The sequence below is a fragment of the Labrus bergylta genome, chromosome 1 (assembly GCF_963930695.1).
Source record: "Labrus bergylta chromosome 1, fLabBer1.1, whole genome shotgun sequence".
NCBI classification, from domain to species: domain Eukaryota; kingdom Metazoa; phylum Chordata; class Actinopteri; order Labriformes; family Labridae; genus Labrus; species Labrus bergylta.
The window spans coordinates 28,644,279-28,663,408 of NC_089195.1; the positions used below are offsets into that span (position 1 = coordinate 28,644,279).

Below are 19,130 nucleotides of genomic sequence, written 5' to 3' on the forward strand. Positions count from 1 at the left end.
TTAAAAACTACTTAAATCGACCTGGGAGCAGCTCGGGTCGTGCCCGGCCGTGCCCGCTGCAGTGGCACTCTGAAACCTGTAGGCAGGAGCCAGTAGAGCCCTATAATCCCCGCCGTCCGTGATTTAGCCCCTGGTCCTCCTAATTCTCCTAAAGCCCCAGCTGCTCCCCTGGCCGCTGCGCTCTCTCCGCGACAGCCTGCACACCGCTCACTTTATTAATAATTCACCTGATAATTCACCAGCTCGACGCTGCCGGCTAAAGCAGCGTAAACAACTGCCCTAATTCCCCGTCTAGTATAGTTTGTGTGTGGGTGTAAACAGGTCGCACGCTTTGAGGTGAGCTATTTAGTGGCTGATATTTTTTTTTTTTGGGGAGGGAAGTGCGGGCTGTCTGTCGTCGCAGCCGGAGCGCAACAGAGAAGCTTCCATTTTACGCACAGAGCTCCAGTGAAGCCCGCGGACCGTCGTTACCGCGCCGCTGCGCAGGCATCCCGCACGCAGAGATCGGAGGAAAAAGAAGAAGAAGCACAAAACGCAAAGCTGCTCTTTCATCTCGTCAGCTTTAAGGAGGAGGCGGCGGCGTGGGACCAGGGGTGTCCCCCCGTTTTGTGTGTGTATCACACCGCGCGTGTGTGCGGCCGTGTGTTTGTGTGTGTTTCGAACAAGAGAGAGGAGAGGGAGAGAGAGAGAGAGAGAGAGAGAGGGAGAGAGAGAGAGAGAGATACGAGGGTAAAACGGATCGGACGCGCCGCGCAGGAGACAGCCGCTTTTGGACACGTTTTCGAGGCAGAAGCTGCCCGACTGCAAGAACTGCACGCGGAAAAATACAAGAAAGAACTTACTTTGCATCACCTCTGCCGTCCTTTGATTTGATCGTGCTGTTGATTTAATTTTGGAGCTTTTTGGCGTCTCCAAGTTCTGCCGCCGACGGACGCACCTTCGGGACTTTGACGCAGACGTCTCCCTGGTTTCTTGCTGCTGGACATGGGCGCATCCGAGGCCACACAGCGGTAAACGGAGGGCTCGGAGTTGCTGTCCTGCTTTCGTCCTATCTCTTGCAGAGTGGACCCACTTTTGAAAGCGCGTGTTTTTTTTTTCTGACTGGGCCTAAGGCCGACTTGTTTAAAGGTCCTTTTTTTTGCTTCCGGCAACAGCGAAAGAGACCAAGTCTTCCTCCCTCAGCCCCGCACTCCCTCTCTCACTTTTTTGGAAGCTGAACTTTTAAAGGAAAATGGGGCATTGAGAGGGTTGGCAGATCTCCCCACGCTATAATGGTACGTGCTGTGTAACTCAATAGTTCCCCTCTGTTGGCTCTATAGGGTGAAGTCTATAGGACTGAAAATAAACCAAACATCGCCGTGTTTAACTGAAGCCCTGCAGGCTTTTTAGAGTCCTCATTTCTTTGTTTAAGGAAAATCTGCACTTTGTTGGAGACGTAGAGTTAGAGCTGGCTGTGGAGTGTGAGGCCAAAGATGACGATACAACACCTGTGCGCGCGCGCTCGTGTGTGTGTGTGTGTGTGTGTGTGTCAGGGGGAGAAACTGTGTGTTAACCTACAACAGCATTCTATACGTTTTCCTCCTCCATCATTTTTAAAGCATCTTAACTCACGTTGATTGAACTAATATTTAAAAGCATGTCATGTGATGACTGTCACTCATCATATCAATGTGTTTGAGATATTTAAAAAGGATAAAGACGTCTTCCTTTGACGCGCTCCCTTACACTTAATTCCCTTGAACATTTCCCAAAAGAGAACAAAAATATTTCTCTGCTTGAAAAATGTTCAGATTTATCCGGATGAAGCCTCTCTGATACAGTAACAGACTTGAGGCTGAAATGTTTGCAGGGTTTTGAGTGAAGGCTGATGTTTCTGCGCTGTTTAGATCAAACAGAATAAAACACACATGAGACCACAGACTGGGGAGAAATGAAAGGACACAGTGTAGTATGTGGTTATGATGATGATGTTTAGAATGATGATATTCTGATTATGCGCTGCTGCTGCTGCTGCTGCTGCTGCTCCTCCATCCTTTACCTCGCAACCCGGGCTGGGTCTCATCTGTCTGCTGTTTTTTGTTGTTGTATTTTTATCAATGGACACTTGATTTACGTAGTTGATGACACTTTACAGCGACTGCGGGGTGGGAGGGGAGGAGGTGAGGTGACACACAGGCCGTCTTTGTCGTCCCCAGAACAAGTGCTGTATAGGATTTTATTTGATTTAAACATTTAAAAAAAAAAAAAAAATCCAAAGCAGGAAAATCTGGTGATTTTGATCTAATAATCTGTTTAAATCCTGCAGCGTTTTAGGGATAAATATTAAATTATACTGCAGGCATCTGCTTAAAATCTTAGATTTTAGAGTGCTTAACTGCTTTTTTTTGTCAGTACATCACATGGAGGATTATTTGACTTTTCACAGTCTCTCTCATACTGCAACACTAATATGTTTTAATGATAAATACAATGGTTTCGAGGTAAGACATGCAATATAATTACTCCTCATTATCAACCCAAGAGATTACATTAGAGGTGCTATTATTTATTATTTGTCATTGTGGAGTTCAAATATCCCAGGGTTAGGATTGGATGATTTTGCAGTGACATAGAAATACGAACCTGGATGAGCATGATCATTCTGGGATTGTTTTAAAATGATTGAGGCAGCGTAATATTCTGATGTCACTGAAAATGTTTCTCTTTTCACCCTGCAGTTTCACTCTGCAAATTATAACAATTTCACCAAAAGAATAAATCCATAGTTTGCCGAGTTTAGAGCTGAAGTTTAAGACAAAGTGATAGAAATCTAAAGCATATGAAGACTGAAGCAATATCTGGGTGGACGTTTTTTTTTTTTTTTTCTTTTTTTTTACTGGCAAAGTCTTTGCACCACATAAATACATCAAACATAAATACAACACACATAAGATATTCTCAGCGCCACAGTGAAATATGTGCAGAAGTCCTGTCTTTTAGTGTGCATGTACAGCTGCTGCTTCTTACTCATGACCTGGATAAAAAAGATCAGATATTTCTAATTATATTTATGACATGCCATGACACGATCAACATCTATTAATCACCTCAGTGATTGTGAAAATCGTTTTCTGTTAAACAAATGACTCAGACTTTGATTCATGTGGTCCTTTTGTAAATGTGTTACGATTTACATTTGATATTAAAATAAATTACATGATGATAGGAACAACAAACATTGAACATTCTCAGGTAGAACGTGAGAAAATGTGAAAAAGACAATTCAGTTTTTGTTCAAAGTCTGGTATGAACATATCTACTCTTTCTATTTGGTACAAAGAATACATATAATTCTTCTATATACTGTATATATATATATGATCTTATATTCAGACTGGTCAGTAATAGAGTTAAATAAAAATAATGAGTTAGGTCATTACAGGTAATATCATACAAGTATCCAGTCAGTCTGCTCTGAATCATTTAAAGTAACATGATCAACTTGTTTCCTGCCTGACAGATAAGTGACACATTGTTAGCACTCTCCTTTCATGTGTTTTTAAATATCCCTCTCACATAACTTTATTGTGGTTTCACCTTCCAAAAATGTTTGTTGGCCTCAGTGACACCCAGTCAAACCTGCACAACAACAAAAACAACAAGAGGCGTCATGTGATGCGAGATATAAGCTGTGTAATCATCCGCCTCGGCTTCTTAAGGTAAACCAACCATCAGACAATGCTTTATAATTGGCAGCCGTATCGCCGTCCTCGTTCTGTTTTGATTGTGGGCCTATAATTTCACACTTGGTTTGCATTGCGGTTGTTGCAGAGAAAAACCTGCCAACCACAAAACCTGTCAGTCAAACGCAAGCTGAGGCTGTCTATTGGTGCCAAGCAGGGAGGTGGGCGTGACCCTTTAACGTGTTATTAAGTCAATTTTTAGAGTATCATTTGAGTTGAGTTGGAAGTGGGTGAGACATTTTAAACACTGCTTTATTAAGTCATATTGAGTGAGTCTGTGTGTGTCTCTGTGTGTGTGTGAATGTAACTCTATGCTTCCTGCTCTTTGTGGTAGACTCTGCTGTATTAGAACCATAACCACAAGAAAATCTCCCCATGGATCAGTCCTTGTGTGACACAAAGGCCTGATTGTAGCAGCTCAAACCTCATTGTTAAATGCACATAGGCATTGCGGCTGAGTGTGGTTTGGCCCAAAAGCTTAAATAGGGATCCATGTAAGAAAAGTAGTGCCAGTCAGTGGTATTAGGTTACCTGTCTGTGTACATGCAGCGTGGCAGGAAAAAGAAAGTTGCAGCTCGAGAAGTTTTGCTGCTGCTATATTGGCAGGGTGTCATGGTATCTAAAGGCCAGCCTGTCGAGCAAGATCAGTAGTTGACAGGCAGGGTGCCAATCAGGGCCAATCTTTGGGCGTGTCCCAATGTGCTCTCTGTTCAAACTTGTTTAACCAAAACAGTTTTGGTTTAAGGATGTATTTCTTTACATAGTTTTGGATCAGCCATTTTCAGTGCCTGGAATAATTATTGCTGTTAACTAGTTTGGATTCTGAGCACAAAACCACTTGGTGGTGATCATTCTGGTAAACGTTAAATGCTTGATTAAAGGTCCTGTGGGGAGTTTTTTGTACTGGAGATTAAACAGACTCATTTTAAAACGCGTGCCTCTTCATGAACCTACAAAAGAGAACGAGACAATCAGGAGGAAGTTCGACTGTTTCTGTGTAGATATTTTGAATGACTTGACATCGCTGTCACCGGGGGTAGGTGTCAGCTGAAGACAAAACGGCCTTTGAGAACAATTTCCCAGAGAAAGTTTCATGATGAGTAATACGTTTTACAGGTTAAAGCAGGTAGCGTGAGACATTTCAGTAGAGAATACTACATATACGCGTGCACGTGGCAACAAAGAGAGGAGACGTAGTTCTGTACACGGCGGTCGCCAAAATTCAAACCAAAAGTTCCTTGCAGTTGCTTTAAGTTATCTGAAGTTATGTTGTTACCCTACCTCCTCAACAGAAACTATTCACACCACCACACTGTTATAAAACACAACTGCACAATTAAGCCAAATGCAATTTTCAGCACTGTGTCTTGGCTGTACTTCTGGCCCAACAAAACCTCCAGGACCCACAAGTGGAGTGAAATAATTAGCCTCCACTCTGCTCAGCCATCCATCGCTTCTTCTTTTTTTTTTTTTTTTTTTTTTTTTTAAATGCAGCTCCTCACTTTCTCATCTTCTTTCTTATTATTTTCCCCGGTTCCCCTTGCCCCCCCCCCCTCTCCCCCCTCCCCCTCCTGAGATGGCTGTGTGAAAAATCGTATTTTTCCAACATTTTTCTCCCTGAGGTAGCTTTGGCAGGGACTCACACGGCGGCCATTTCTGCCTTTCATACACCCCTCACACACCGTGGAACAGATCGCCGGTGCGGCCCGCCGTCTTTGAAGTGGTTGCCATCTCACGCAGGTTGGCTGGACTCTCTCCCTCTCTCTCTCTCTCTCTCTCTCTCTCTCTCTCTCTCTCTCTCTCTCTCTGTCTCTCCCTCCCATCCCCCATCCCCACCCACCCCCCTCTTCTCCCCAATTTTCATCCTGTGCCTTAAATTTGGCAGTGATAGCTCCAGCCACCAAATCATGATGATGAAACGCGTTTCAGACACAATAGTGGTGATAATAATTATAGACTTTAAAAAAGACATGTCAAAAAGCACTTAAAGTGTGTAGCAGAGAGAATAAATGCTTTTCTGGAAACAAGGGGAAGGACGGACTATTGCACCAGGTGTGTGTGTGTGAGCAGTGTATGGTTTTGTGTGAAGGTAGTGTGTGTGAGTGTGAGATAGGGAGGACACTGAGATAGGGAGGAGGATCATTGATACGTTGCCATTCATGTGCTTTAAAATGGAGCCATCTGAGAACAAATTCCACCATCAGGGCCTTTTATACACAAAGCTGTGAGTGTGCGCACGAGTGTGTGAGCAGGTTTCGGAGATCTCACCTCCAAAGAATTTGGCCATATGGTCGTCAACACATATACTCGGAGAAAGAGAGAGAGAGAGAGGCAGCCAAGGAGAGAGTGTGTGAGAAAGTGAAAGAGAAGTGTCTTCTTTTGTCAGTTTAAAGCAGACACTATACCCCTAACTTAGATCAGATGGCTCAAACAAAAAAAGGAAAAAAAAATTGAAAAAAAAAAAAATCCTCCATTGCATATTTGTGGAGTGGGAAAATCTGTCTCAATTAACACATTTGCATTGGGCGATGATGGACTCCAAATAGGTCACTGACTCAAACTCCCGCCTCCGAATCTTCCCTCTAAAATGTTAATTAAGGAGGGCTTTGAGATTTTTTCGCTCAGGGCTGGCCATATGGGCCGGGCATATGTTCTATATATATAGTACAATATATAATTCATACACTGCTGCAGGAGAGAGTGTTCAGGGGCTGGGAGTTTTTTTTTTTTTTTTTGGGAGGGGGGTTACTACAAAGGCAGTCAGTGTGTTCTGGCCTCCCCTGTGGCAGGTACAGAGCTTAGCCTGTTCATTAGCTGTGTGTTATTCACTGTTGCACAATGGGATTGAGGTCCATCAACACCTGTTTCCTTGGCTGACAACATAAAGAGGGCATTTTAACGCTTCTTTGTCGGGCGGTTAATATGAAATGAGAGCAAATTATCTATTGTTGGAGTGCAGTTGATGTTTAGTTTGTTTGACGTTGTTTAAAGGAGCACTATGGGTGTCATAGAAGGATGAGCAAATATTGCCAACCTCTGCATATGAAGAGAGATGAATACGTACAAAGATACTCTCAAATTCTGTTTGTTTCCTCACACAGTCCCAGCTAAACCAGTTGTCCCAATGCCACCCTGCCAGGCACCCCATCACCAGCAGAATGAGGCAGCAACAGCCAATGAAAAAACAGATCTGTCCCACTCGCTGTCATTATTTGGGTCTGGCCTTGACCAATCAGGAGAGGCTTGCTGGTGCACCTGACCCTGTTTCTAGCCTGTAACAGCCAATCACAGAGGCCCCATCACACCTGGTGCATTGTGGTCCGCTTTGCTGGTCTGGAACCCACACACACGCACACACACACAGGTGCTGTGGATCCAGGCCCGTTATACAGACCGTCGGCCAATCAGATGGATCGACTCATTATCAGACACATGTGGCCTGGCAGACTTTGAGGGTCTGCATTTTCTCTGTGTGGAACTCTCTGCTACCCAATTCCCATAATGCTTTGCAGCCTTATCAGCAGGCCTCTCTCTCACTCCGTTCCTGGCTTCACCCTCTTCTTGCGGCGCAACAATGGGCACTGTGTTGCCCCCTTAAGGAGCCGGAGGCCTCAGCTATAAAAAATGAGACTAGAAATAAAAACAACATGTTTATGGACTAATAAAGATGATTAGAAATCGCACAATTGCAGAAAAAAATGGAAGGTTTGCAAGCGCAGATTATCTGTAATAAAACGCTGAGGGGAGAGACGGGGGAGAGAGGGAGAAGGAGAGAGTTCGCCGTACAGACCTCTCATTGCGAAGGATATGAATAGCCTTTGTTTTCACCACAACTCAGGGCTGTGTGGTCTGCCAATGTCTGGCTCTTATTATGGGGTTTGTGTCTGTGTGTCTGCGTAAGTGGCATGCACGTGTGCCTGCGCTTGTGTGTGTGTGTGTGTGTGATTGTGTGCAAGAAAGAGAGCACATGGGCGTGGAAAAAAGAAAACGTATATACAGTTTGTGCAGGTGATTATATTTTCGAGAGGGTAAGACTAAACGTATGTGTGTGCATTTAAAGGTTTTCCACACAGCACATGCACTGTTCACTCTCCGCTCCTGTTCGGCTAAATAGATGTGGCATGGGGTCTCGGGCTGGCACAAGCCTGTGTGCACGCTTTTTTATCCGTTAAAGTTGTGAAATGAAATAGGATTTCACAGAGCGGCACAGCGGCTGTGGGATTTGGGCTCCCTTCGGCTAAGTAGAGTGGGATAGGTTGATCCAATCAACGGCAGAACTGCAAGGAGAGCCCATTTCACAGCTCCCGGCCCTGCCAGAACCCTGCCTGCCTGCCTGCCTGCCTGCTTGACTTAGAATACAAATGAAGCTCCCTGAATGCACACTTACACACACACATGCATGCAGACACACTGCTACTTTCAGACAGTCTGGCTGGGGATGTAAAGTGCAGGAGTTGTTACCAGGCACTGGGTTTTTTTTTTTTTTGGGGGGGGGGGGGGGGGGGGGGGGTGAAATGAGACCAGTAGGGAGGGTCAAAAGATAGTTTCTTTTGGGTCAGGTACATTTTTCAGATTTGTGTCCCAGAGGGAAGGAAATAAAGTGCATGTTTTTGAAGAGGGTGAACTCAGGACATGACCGGTCACAAACGTGCCGACATCGTATGAACTTTAACTGCATTCTTTTGCAGGATTATTTTTTGTAAATATTGTGAGGAATAGAATCATCATCAAGTGTTTGGGGAAATGTTTTCATCACTGTACTTGTCTTGTTTTTCATTGCGAATTTTGAAATAGGGAGACGGTCACATTTCTAAGGACTGAGAGAAAAACACAGGATTGATAACTGCTTCCTAATACAGTCTATGAAATGGTTTACGACCTTTATAACCATATAACCTCAATATGTTTTCATTAAATTACTTTCTTCTTTTTGGTTGGTTTCTTTTAGGCTACTGACACCTACCTGGTGAACGACGATCCTGCCAGAGGCCCAGGGATGCCTGAATGTTTCCTCGTGTCGGATACATACAGGGTAAATATCCACACACGCACACACACACACACACACACACACCTACATGCATACCCACCTACAGACAAACATAGCTCTCTCAGATAGTTTTTGTCATGTTGAAGTCCTCATAAGTATTTTCTGGACAACACAAATAAGCCGATCCATTAAAGAAATCTGTTTTTTCTTTGTGAAAAATGAACACAGTAAAGAAAAGGAATGCATTCAGAGTATAAAAGACTCGTCAGTGCCTGCTTCAGAATCATGAAGCTCGAACATCACTTTAAGGATGCCATATTGTAGTCATTTTATTCTTCAGTTCTTGAGTTGGAGGTTCTGAGGTTTACAGTATACGTCCTGGAAATACAACACACATCTTAAAATGTTGATCATTCAGCCTGTGAGCATGCTGAAATATCATCTTCCTGTCAAATCAATCTAAAAATGTCCTGAACACATCTGCAGCCTGCTGCTGACGGTTGGCAGCAGTGCCCTGCATAAACACATACTCCCTCAAAATGTCAACTTCTCTGTGACATGTGTTTTTAGTGGGTATTATTTATGGGAAGAAGTAGTTTGGCTTTGTTGCAGATTGTAGACACAGTGAGGAAAAAGCCAGCTGCAGAACAAAATGGAAACAAATATATTTATTTCGCAGGACACTTTGTGCTTGTGACAGTTTCTGCATGTGGTCATTTTCAGATTTTTCTTTTTTAAACATAAAGAAAAGCACATATTCAGGATGCTGTTTTAGCTGCGTGGTCGGAGCGTGTGCAACATAAACAGACTTCTAAACGTCTTCCCCCTGCTGCATGTGTCCTCGCCTTTCACCGTCCTATCACATCAAAGAACAGACCAAAAGAAAACAGCACATATTCCATCGGGATGACAACTTGTGGAAAACTTTCCTCGACCTGAGCTGACACGTTGAATTCCCGACTTTAAATGAAGAAATGATGACATCACTCCAGAGTAATAAATCTATACATTTCCCTCCTGTTGAAAACAAACTCAGTGGGGAGGCGGTAATCCAAACCAGTCGAGTAAAGCGTATATATGCAGCTATTGCACTCGGTAAACACATAAAAAGCAGAAGGCGTAACACATTGCTCTGCACACACACTCAGATTGCAAACAGATCCGTGGAGTCTGTGGGATCCACACTGTGTATGATATGCTTGTTAGCCATAACGGCCAGTCAGCCATTTCTCTCTGACTGCATATGCCTGTATGCATTTGACTGGCGTGCTCCCTCCCAGAGCACACATAAACAGCTTACTCAAAAAATATTGACACTGCACAGCGTAGTAAACGGCACAGTTACACACATTTTCCGCGCACATATTTCCTGCCTTTTGAACGGCGGCCTCAACCACCTGTCTCACACATTTAGCATGCTAATGGCAGTATCAGTATGCTACATCACTTTCAATATTTAATGGCCTAGCCACAGGCGATGGTAAACAGCGAGTATATGGGCAAGTCCGTGTGTCAATGGGCGACCACAACATGCTAACTTTAGACACACCATATGGTTTTCTCGTGCGCTTTTTAATTGCAAACTCAGAAACGGCGAGGGCCCCGAGCGCTCGAGGGGCTTTGGTAGGTGCTGCACCGGACTGTTTGATCAGGGAGAGTTTGGAAGGGAGACCTGAGCGTCTGTGTTTTTGTAAATCCTGTGGTTGCTATAGTTTGTTTGTTAGAGCCAGAGCGCCTGTGTTGAATACTGAGATGGTCGTCTCGGCCCAAGCTGAACGCCCAGAGACAAAGACGGACAGAAAAGTCGGACTGACCAAAAGGACAGTGTGATTAAAATGAAAGAGAGCGGGAACACCAGTGGATTAGAAGATAGAAAAGGAGAAAAAAGGTAGCGAAAAAGAACGGCAGAGACATAAAAAAAGAAGAAGAAAAGGAGTGGAGGCAGAAAGAGAAAAAGGGAAAGCGAGGGAGCACACAAAGGCTTTGGGTTTTGGGCCTGTGCCGTGTTGGGGTGTGGTTTGGAAAGAAGAGAGACTATGGGAAAAGAATTGACTACACCTCAATATGCTTCACTTTCTCGCACTTTTTATTCAGTCTTTTTTCCTCCGTTCTCTCAATCTAATTCTTTTTCTAGCTGCTAGTGCCAGCAAATCTCTGACCGCAAGACATTTGTGGCCGTGTACGTAAACGTGTGTGTACGTGCATGTGTGTACATTCTGTACATTATATGCATGTGTGTCTGTGGTGTGAGTGTCTAAGTATCCTACACAGGCTGAGGTCTCGTAAAGCTGCACGGCTTCATATCCCCCTGAAAAACTTGGCATAGGAGAGCTGGGGTGACTTCAACCCCCAGAAACCGCACCCTTGCACACACACACACACACACACACACACACACACACACACACACACACACACACACACACACACACACACACTGAGACATACACACATGCAGAATTGTATTCACACACTTGCACACATGCACGCGGCAGGGGCTTATGTATAATTGCAGGCACTCTGCCTGCATATATGAGTTTGATTAGACTGAGGAGCAGGGAGCGGGCGAGGATAAAGCCAAGCCTGATTAGAAACAGAGTGTATCGCTTCCATACAATGGCAGGCACAATGAAACTGGTTTAAACCACTTTGTCCGAGTTCAGGTATCTTTTGTCTCCGAATAGAGATACAGTTCACTAGAATATGAGCAGAATCACAGCTTAATGAATCATTCAGGCCGTAAATGTTCAACTTGTTGTCATAACTTTTCATTGTTTCTTGAACGTTTTGTAGAAGAACCTCGGATAAGGTTGGGGTTGATCTTTAAGTTTGAAAAGTAAACTACCCCCCTTCATAATATTCAGATGAGCACCTTCGCCTGTCAGTGACGCACGCCTGTGAAATGAAGCTGACAGTCAGGAGTCCGATCCAGCCGTGACACCTTGTAAAACAAATTCAACACAAATGACTTTGGGCCACATGTGAGCTCGTGTTTCCGCTGCATCAAACACTTTGTCCATTGCACACTTTTGACTTTAAAGGACAGAAGGCTCACGTTAAAAGAACATGGGGCCTCTTCCACTTAAGACACTTGACTGAGTTTACTGTGTGCTGAAAGCTTTATGTCACTCTGCAGCCGACGGGGCTAACACAACAGCGCAACCAAAAAAAAAAAAAAAAAGAAAATCTCTGCTGTAAATTTCAATCCTTTTGTTTCTATTTTGGTCACTCTCTGGGTTGCTTCTGCATTTTGTATGACTGCATAGGATATGAAAGTTACAAAAAATAGATTTCTTAGGAAATGTGCCAGAACAGTCATTTGTATCGTTTGCATTTGCACTCGCCATGTAAGCTGTTAGAGACCGATCTACGGTCAAAGGTTTCTTTATTAGCACCTTAAAAAAGTGCATTTGTTGTGCAGAGAGGAAGATAACAACAACACATTTATGAGTACACCGTTTATAAGAGACATCCAGACCAAAAGACACGAGAAAACAAACATTAAATCACATGAAACAAAACATCAGTGATGTTTCACACAAATCAAAGACCACAACTCAAAAGCTCAAAATATCCGACCATAGCTAATGACACAAAGTTACAAAATGTACTTCATGCATGCCCTGGAAAGACTCTTTTGTAATATTAAATTGACAACAAGATCAAAAGGGACTAAATAAGAACTTCAGATTACTGTTAAAACACCAGAAAGACTATCTATCTATCTATCTATTTATCTATCTATCTCTCTATCTATAATAAAGTGTATGGAAATATCCACTTAAAATAATATGAGGTCATACACATTTAAAAAAAAAGTACCAGTAGCCATGTGTGAGAGATGCCTCTTGAGCTTTCTTAAAATATGTTTTAATATGTTTTAATATATTTTAGTCATGTACCTCCTGAGTTCGTCGTGTAAAGAAAGGTCTACTAATATTTGTTAACTAAAAAAAAAAAAAAAAAAAAGTCCTGATAAAAGATCTCACAACAGCAAAGGTCAAGTGTTAAATGACTTTTTTATAATCATGTAAGTCACAATAAAGTGCTTTCAAAGAAAACAACTCAAAAGCTCCCACCATAGTTAATGCCACTAAGTTACAAAGTGTACTTCATGCATGCCCTGGCAAGATGATTTATTTAACAGCGTGACATCTTCTTGAACAAAGTACAACTTTATAACTGTGTGGTGCAGAGAGGGTTAGAGGGATGCAGGACTTGTCCTCCCCTCTCACAAGATTACACACTGAAGCAGCTTAGTGACAGACACCTCTGCAAAACCATGCAACCAGATGGAAATATTGTAGAGATATTGAAGATATTCACCACCAATTTGATCACACAGATTACCAGAAAACACGACGAGGTCACTGAACTCACCACAGAGTGCCACATCATGCACACTGTAAGCCTCTACTGTACAGCAGGGATACTGTATTTTCACGCGCTTCCTTAGGAGGGGGTCTCAGCGAACACAGATTCGTCTTTATCTGAAATAACGGAATGAAAAGTCGGTGATTATTATAAGTGCTGATGGAATCGCGTCGATCTGACAGAAATAAAAAAAAAAAGCGGGAAGGGAGAAAGAGAGAGAAGAGAGAGAGAGAAAGAGAGAGAGAGAGGGAGCGTTAGAGAGAAAGAGGGAGGCGGGGAGGGAGGGAGAGCGAGCGAGACAAACTTTCTCCTAAAGTTGGTGCGGAGCTTTCACTGTGAGTGAGGCGGGGTTACAGCCTGGACTGAGCACCAGCGGCTTTGCAATGCGGCACCGCAGCGAACCTCCATCCAACTTTATTATCAACTACTCCAACTTTCATCTCTAGACACAGCCATGTACTCCCCATACTGCCTCACACAGGTATGAAAAAAAAACCATTTTTCCAATCTTCTTCTTCGCTGTTTTCTTTCCGGTGTAGTGCGCCTCCGCTCTGCTTCTACTGTACACGCTGACAGCGTTGTGCTGCCCGCCGCTGCTTGTCATTTGTTGCGTTTTAAGGACTCTTTTCTTTTTTTTTCTTTTTTTTTTTTTTCTCCAGCTCTACACTCTTTTCCCCGATAGCGTTTTAACCTCCCTCTCTTTCTCTCCCTCTCTCTCTCTCTCTCTCTCGTGCTCTCTCTCTCTCTCTCCCCCTCTTTCTTTTCCATGGCACTCCTCCAACGGGCTTTCTTGTGCGTCTCATTGCGCATGGTTTGGAGAGAAAATGGCGCTTCTCCCAAATCTATTTTATATAAAACGGAGGTTGGGGAAAGGGGAAGAAGAAGGGCTCGGAGTTCTGACATTTGGCGGTGAATTATAGACACCCTGGGGCAATGATCGGCTTTATCGAAACCCCGAGTTAAGTTTTAATACGACTCGTCTGGTTGTGGGACAGTTTATTATTATTATTTTTTTTAGTGTCTGTTTTGCGGTTGGGTCGGAGGTCTGCCGGGCTGAAGCCGCGGTCTGCGCTGGGGGCATGTCGGGTCACAGTGGACACATTTATTACTGCCCCTCATCTATTTAATTACACTTTAACATCCTTGTTTGAAATAAACCAAAGTTGTAGGGGGCTTCCAGAAGGCGACAGGAGGGAGGATGGTCGTGTGCTGTGTGCAGAGCCCGAGCTCATTAAACACAAAGCTGACCTTTAAAAAAAAAAAAAAAAAAGCAAAAAGGCAACAATTTATTTTAACAACATCTGCAATGCTATTGCTTTATTTATATAGCAGAGTGTGAGTTTTGAATCGTTCACTGTAGTTGGAGCAGAAAAACCTGGTTTTCTCTTGTGCGTAATTTCAGAGGCCGTGCGGGGTAATAGCTCAGGTGCAAGTTGTATACAATTGATTAGGTTTGAGGTTTTTTTTTAACATTAGCAAACAATTAAATATGATCAAAATATTTAATTTAAATATGCAGCTGAGATTTTTTTTTTTTTCAAATAAATGCATAATACGGAGTTATTTCGAGTTGACCTTTCAGGCCTCATACGCAGTCTGATTGACTTCAGAAGTAAATCTAGATTTTTTTTAGATGATTCTTTATCAGATCAACGTGTAGAAGACCCCTCAGGTATGCTCCAGTATGTTTCTATGGAAATATCCACTTACTATAATAAGAGGTCATACGCATTCTAAAAAAAAGTACCAGTAGCCTATTGCACAAGTGAGACATGCCTCTTGATCTTTCTTAAAATGTGTTTTAATATAGTTCATATATTTTAGTCATACCTCCTGAGTGTGTCGTGTGTCAGTAACGACAGGTCTACTATTATTTGTTAATTAAAAAAAAAACAGAAGTCCTTATAGAAGATCTCACAACAGCAAAGGTCAAGTTATAAATGACCTTTTATGCATTTTCTTGCAGCCCTGCACTGTTTGCACCGTGGATGAGTCTTGAGTTTAAAGTTAGAGTTGTCGGTTGTAGACATGCAGTGGCAGTCAGCGCAGAGTTAACAGAGCTGCAGCTTCAGGCCGCCGCGGCTCCGTGTGTCCTTCCGCCGCTCGGCTTATCACAGACACACCGGGCTGCTGCTTTATCCTTTACTGTTTTATACTGAAGAAACATAATGAAGTTCAAGTGTTATATTACCTATTCATTTCTGTGTATGTCAAGAGGCAGGGAGGTATTTTTTTTCCTGAGGTCAATTACTGCTTTTACTCTCGAGTTAATCTGCAATAAAGCCTGATTATCAGGCTTAAGCAGAATAATTTATATGATTTAATTTGCTATTTAAAATGATTATGCGTCGCAATGAGGCATCTGTTGAGCTCCAGACCTGCAGGTTATATATTTTTTTTCAATTGTAGGAGGTCAGGCCTGTCGCTTCTTGCTATTTTCTTTTGCATAGGTATGCTGTTGGATACTAAACATATTTTAGTTTTTGTCTGTGATCAAATAAGCAAGTCATAGCAGGAAGCAGGAGAACTAAAATCACTCAGCTATTTTAAAAATAGATTTTTGATCCTGATTTGAAGAGCTGCGTGGAAAAACGTGCAGATTCCAGCTCAGTATTATTTCAGGCCTGCAGACCTCTGTGATCTTTTTTGTGCAGCAATCTGAAACACGAGAGCAGTAGCTACTGCTCAGATACAAAATTACATTTCATCACATCTTTTTTTTATGAAGCAAGAAAACATGGTGGCTGGAAAATATAGGCTTCATTTCTGCTCCTTTTTTTTTTTTATTTATCTCTCTCTCTCTCTGACCTCTGCCGTCTGTGAGTTTTGAAACAGTGACGGAGACATTTCTCTGATTTGCTCCTTAAAAAAAAAAAAAAAAAAAAAAAAAAGAAAAGTCCAAACAGCCCCACTGCATATTTAGCACAGATACATTTCCAAAGCCTGGGTGCTATGAGGCAGAGGTCCGCATCGAGTTTCCTCTTTCTTTCCATTAATTAAAATTAATTGGCAGCAGATCCACTTGCACGAGCGCCGCATGGGCGCGTGCTGCCCATATGCGCGATACATATTGATCTGCTTAGCTGCAGCTCGTGCGTCTCCCGGTCCTGCTGATGGACATCAATCAACTGTTTACGCTGTTTGCTTTGAGAACTCGTGTTTGTATTTAGGGGATATTAAAAAGATAACAGCAGTGAAAAATCAACTCCTATCTTGCGGTGATACTGTTTCATACAGGTGCATTGATTGGATGTCAACACCGCTTTTAATCAGCTGTAAACGTTTGGCTTAATGATTTGTGGTCTCTGGGAAAGGCATGCTTGTGTGTGCTATACTCTTTATGTGTGTGGGTTTGTGTATGTGTGTGTGTGTGTGTGTGTGTGTGTGTGTGTGTCCACCACCAAGCACAGAAGACTTATACTAACGTGCATAATGTAGAATACTTGTACCCATACTTTTGTACTACATCTTCGATCTCAGCCATGTAAATAATTCACAAATCACAGAAAACATGCAAAACTCGTGTAAACAATCCACAATGTATAATTAATGCTGATAAAAGCTTTGCTGGAACGGTCTGGAAGGTGACGGACCCGGATCAGCCAAAAAAAAAAAAAAAAAAAGTACTGCACGTGCACTTGCCAAACTGCACCGGAGAGGTTTTTTTTTTGTTTTGTTTTGTTTTTTGACGTGCTACGTGGCATTGTTTCACATTCTTGTTACGGAAGTGCATTTGCATAAAGTTTTAATGCGGGTTGAAGGTCGCGGAGGCGTCCTTAATTAAAACTTTTATGTGCTGCGTTTCTTTTTTTTTTTTTTTTTTTAAATCAATTATTTCAGACTCCACTTATAAGTCCCGCTTATCCAAATGAGATGTGTGCTGCTAATATTCAGCGCGTCTCACAAACACTGCCAACTTTTCAAGCTTTGCTGCAAACCGTCTCTCTCTCTGTCTCTTGTCTCTGTCTCTCTGTGCGGGAGATTGTTTAACTCTTTCCCCGCACAGTTTTCACAAGCAGCAACAAACAAAAAAAAAGAAAAGAAGAAAGAAGTTTGTTTGCATGCTCGATTCTTGCTCATATAAGCTCTTCATGTCCGATTATTTGCTGTTCTAAAATGTTGTTAGATTTGCAGATCAGATGAGTGCTTGAAATTCACTCAGCCATGCAGATTGGCTAAGCACTTGAAAGCCATACATACTGTAGCCATGCCATAAAGCCATAGCAACAAGGAGAGGAAAACATGTGGAGATTTGTAGTTAGTATCTTTGGAGATGGAGATGAAGGCCCTTCTCTATACAACAAAGAGTGTATGTGAATCTGTGCATATGGAGAAGAATAAAGTGTGTGTGCAGCCCACGCAGCAGTTTGTATATAACATCTTGTAATTGAAATACGTCTTTTCTTTAACTCAAATTATGCTGTATTTTCTCTCTGATTTGTCAATTACATCCTATTTCATTTAAAAGCTGTTCTGTTTAGGCAGGCGTTGGGGTGGACGTCTTCACCTGGTCCTCATAATGTTAATGTTCCATGCTTTTTATTGTGTGGCTCACATAGACACCTTTACGATTATACTTTTGTCTCTGTGATCACTTTTTGACTGATTTCTGTGAATAGTGCTTTAAAAAAAGAATAGGTACGTACCCGCTTTCTTCAGACTTGACCCCAAGGCCCCTGCCCGGGCCGTCCACATGTGTGTGAGGGAGTCTTTGTGTGTGTGCGTGTGTGTGTGTTTGGTACAGTTTTTGTGTGTCTTCCTCCTTCCCCCGTTTTGGGCCGATGGCTCTCATACGTCAGCCCTCGCTTCTGGTTTCACTGGGACCGGACGGTGTGCTGCTGTAAACCGAGGTGGGCCTGCGTGATCTGGTAACATACCGAGCCTCATTGGCATCACTTTGCACCAAGCGCACGCATGTGCACACACAGTAATCCTTCTCAAACAGAGATAGTGGACGGGAGAAAAGGTTTGCTTCAGTGGATGGTAGGCCGCGGTAAAAGTGGCCCGCCAACTGTGCCAGGACGACAGGCAGGCGGGCGGGCAGGCAGGCAGGCGGTGGGTTGTAGGCAGAACCCAGGGGTACATTGTGTTCCTTTTACTTATTCATCCTTTCTGCTGGAGGCAGACCAGGTCCACCTTATACACTGCTTGGCCCAGAGCGAGAGCTGGTAGGCAGGGACGGAGTGATAGAGGGAGTGCAGGAAATATAGAGGGGAACATGTCCATGTTACTCAAGCAGGGTATAAATACATTTTGATAACATGGTAAAAAATAAAACCTTCTTAATTTTATTCTGTAGGATGAGTTGATTCATGAGGTTTCAAATCAAGAGAACATCTAGTTCAAATACTTTCAGCTCCGGTGATTAACTTTCAGTTTGTCTCGATTTTGGCGACCGTTGTGGACGGAGTAGCATGTCTTCTAATTGCGGGTTCGTCCTGTGCATGTATAAGGTTTCTGATTAAAATTTGTGTCCTGCTTTCTTCTAACAATCAACCAATTGCTCACTGGGAATCTTAGCTGTGGAAAATGTAAAAAAAAAAAAAAAGGGTGTTTCTTTGGTGTGCTGTTAATCGCCTCATCTGACACCTTACCACCGGCAGCTAATCGAGGAATTTAAAATAACCTTAGAAATATTCCACATTTATGCTAAAAGTCACATTTGCTTTTATTAACCCACAGAAATAGTAAGATTAACATGTGCACAGAAGAACACTTTAGCTTTTGCTTGTTAAAAAGGACCTATATAAGGCCTAGAGCTAAACCCTGAGGTAGCTTGCGGACAGTCCCTCTCAGCCTCTCTGCCTGTGTGTGTGTGTGTGTGTGTGTGTGTGTGTGTGTGTGTGTGTGTGTGTGTGTGTGTGTGTGTGTGTGTGTGTGTGTGTGTGTGTGTGTGTGTGTGTGTGTGTGTGTGTGACTGTGTCTTGGAGGTGAGTTAAATCCAGCACTGTGGCTTTCTGCTCATCCCTTATCTGTGCAGTCTTCCTGACCGCGCATAGAAAATGGATTTATCATGGTTTACTGAGGCGATTGGCACAACAGGG

General features: G+C 42.9%; 1 protein-coding gene across 3 annotated transcripts in view; it reads left to right on the top strand.

The window, feature by feature from the left end:
* Positions 1-235: 235 nt before the first annotated feature.
* The window catches only part of LOC109994379 (nuclear factor 1 X-type), a gene marked incomplete in the record, with an annotated part of 107,552 nt that continues 88,657 nt past the window's right edge, over positions 236-19,130 (top strand). For 2 of the 3 annotated variants that reach the window (XM_065958330.1, XM_065958335.1), the window contains 2 exon segments: positions 236-1,274; positions 8,671-8,754. In XM_065958330.1, the coding sequence (XP_065814402.1) occupies positions 1,272-1,274; positions 8,671-8,754 (87 nt within the window). 3 annotated transcript variants of the gene reach the window in all.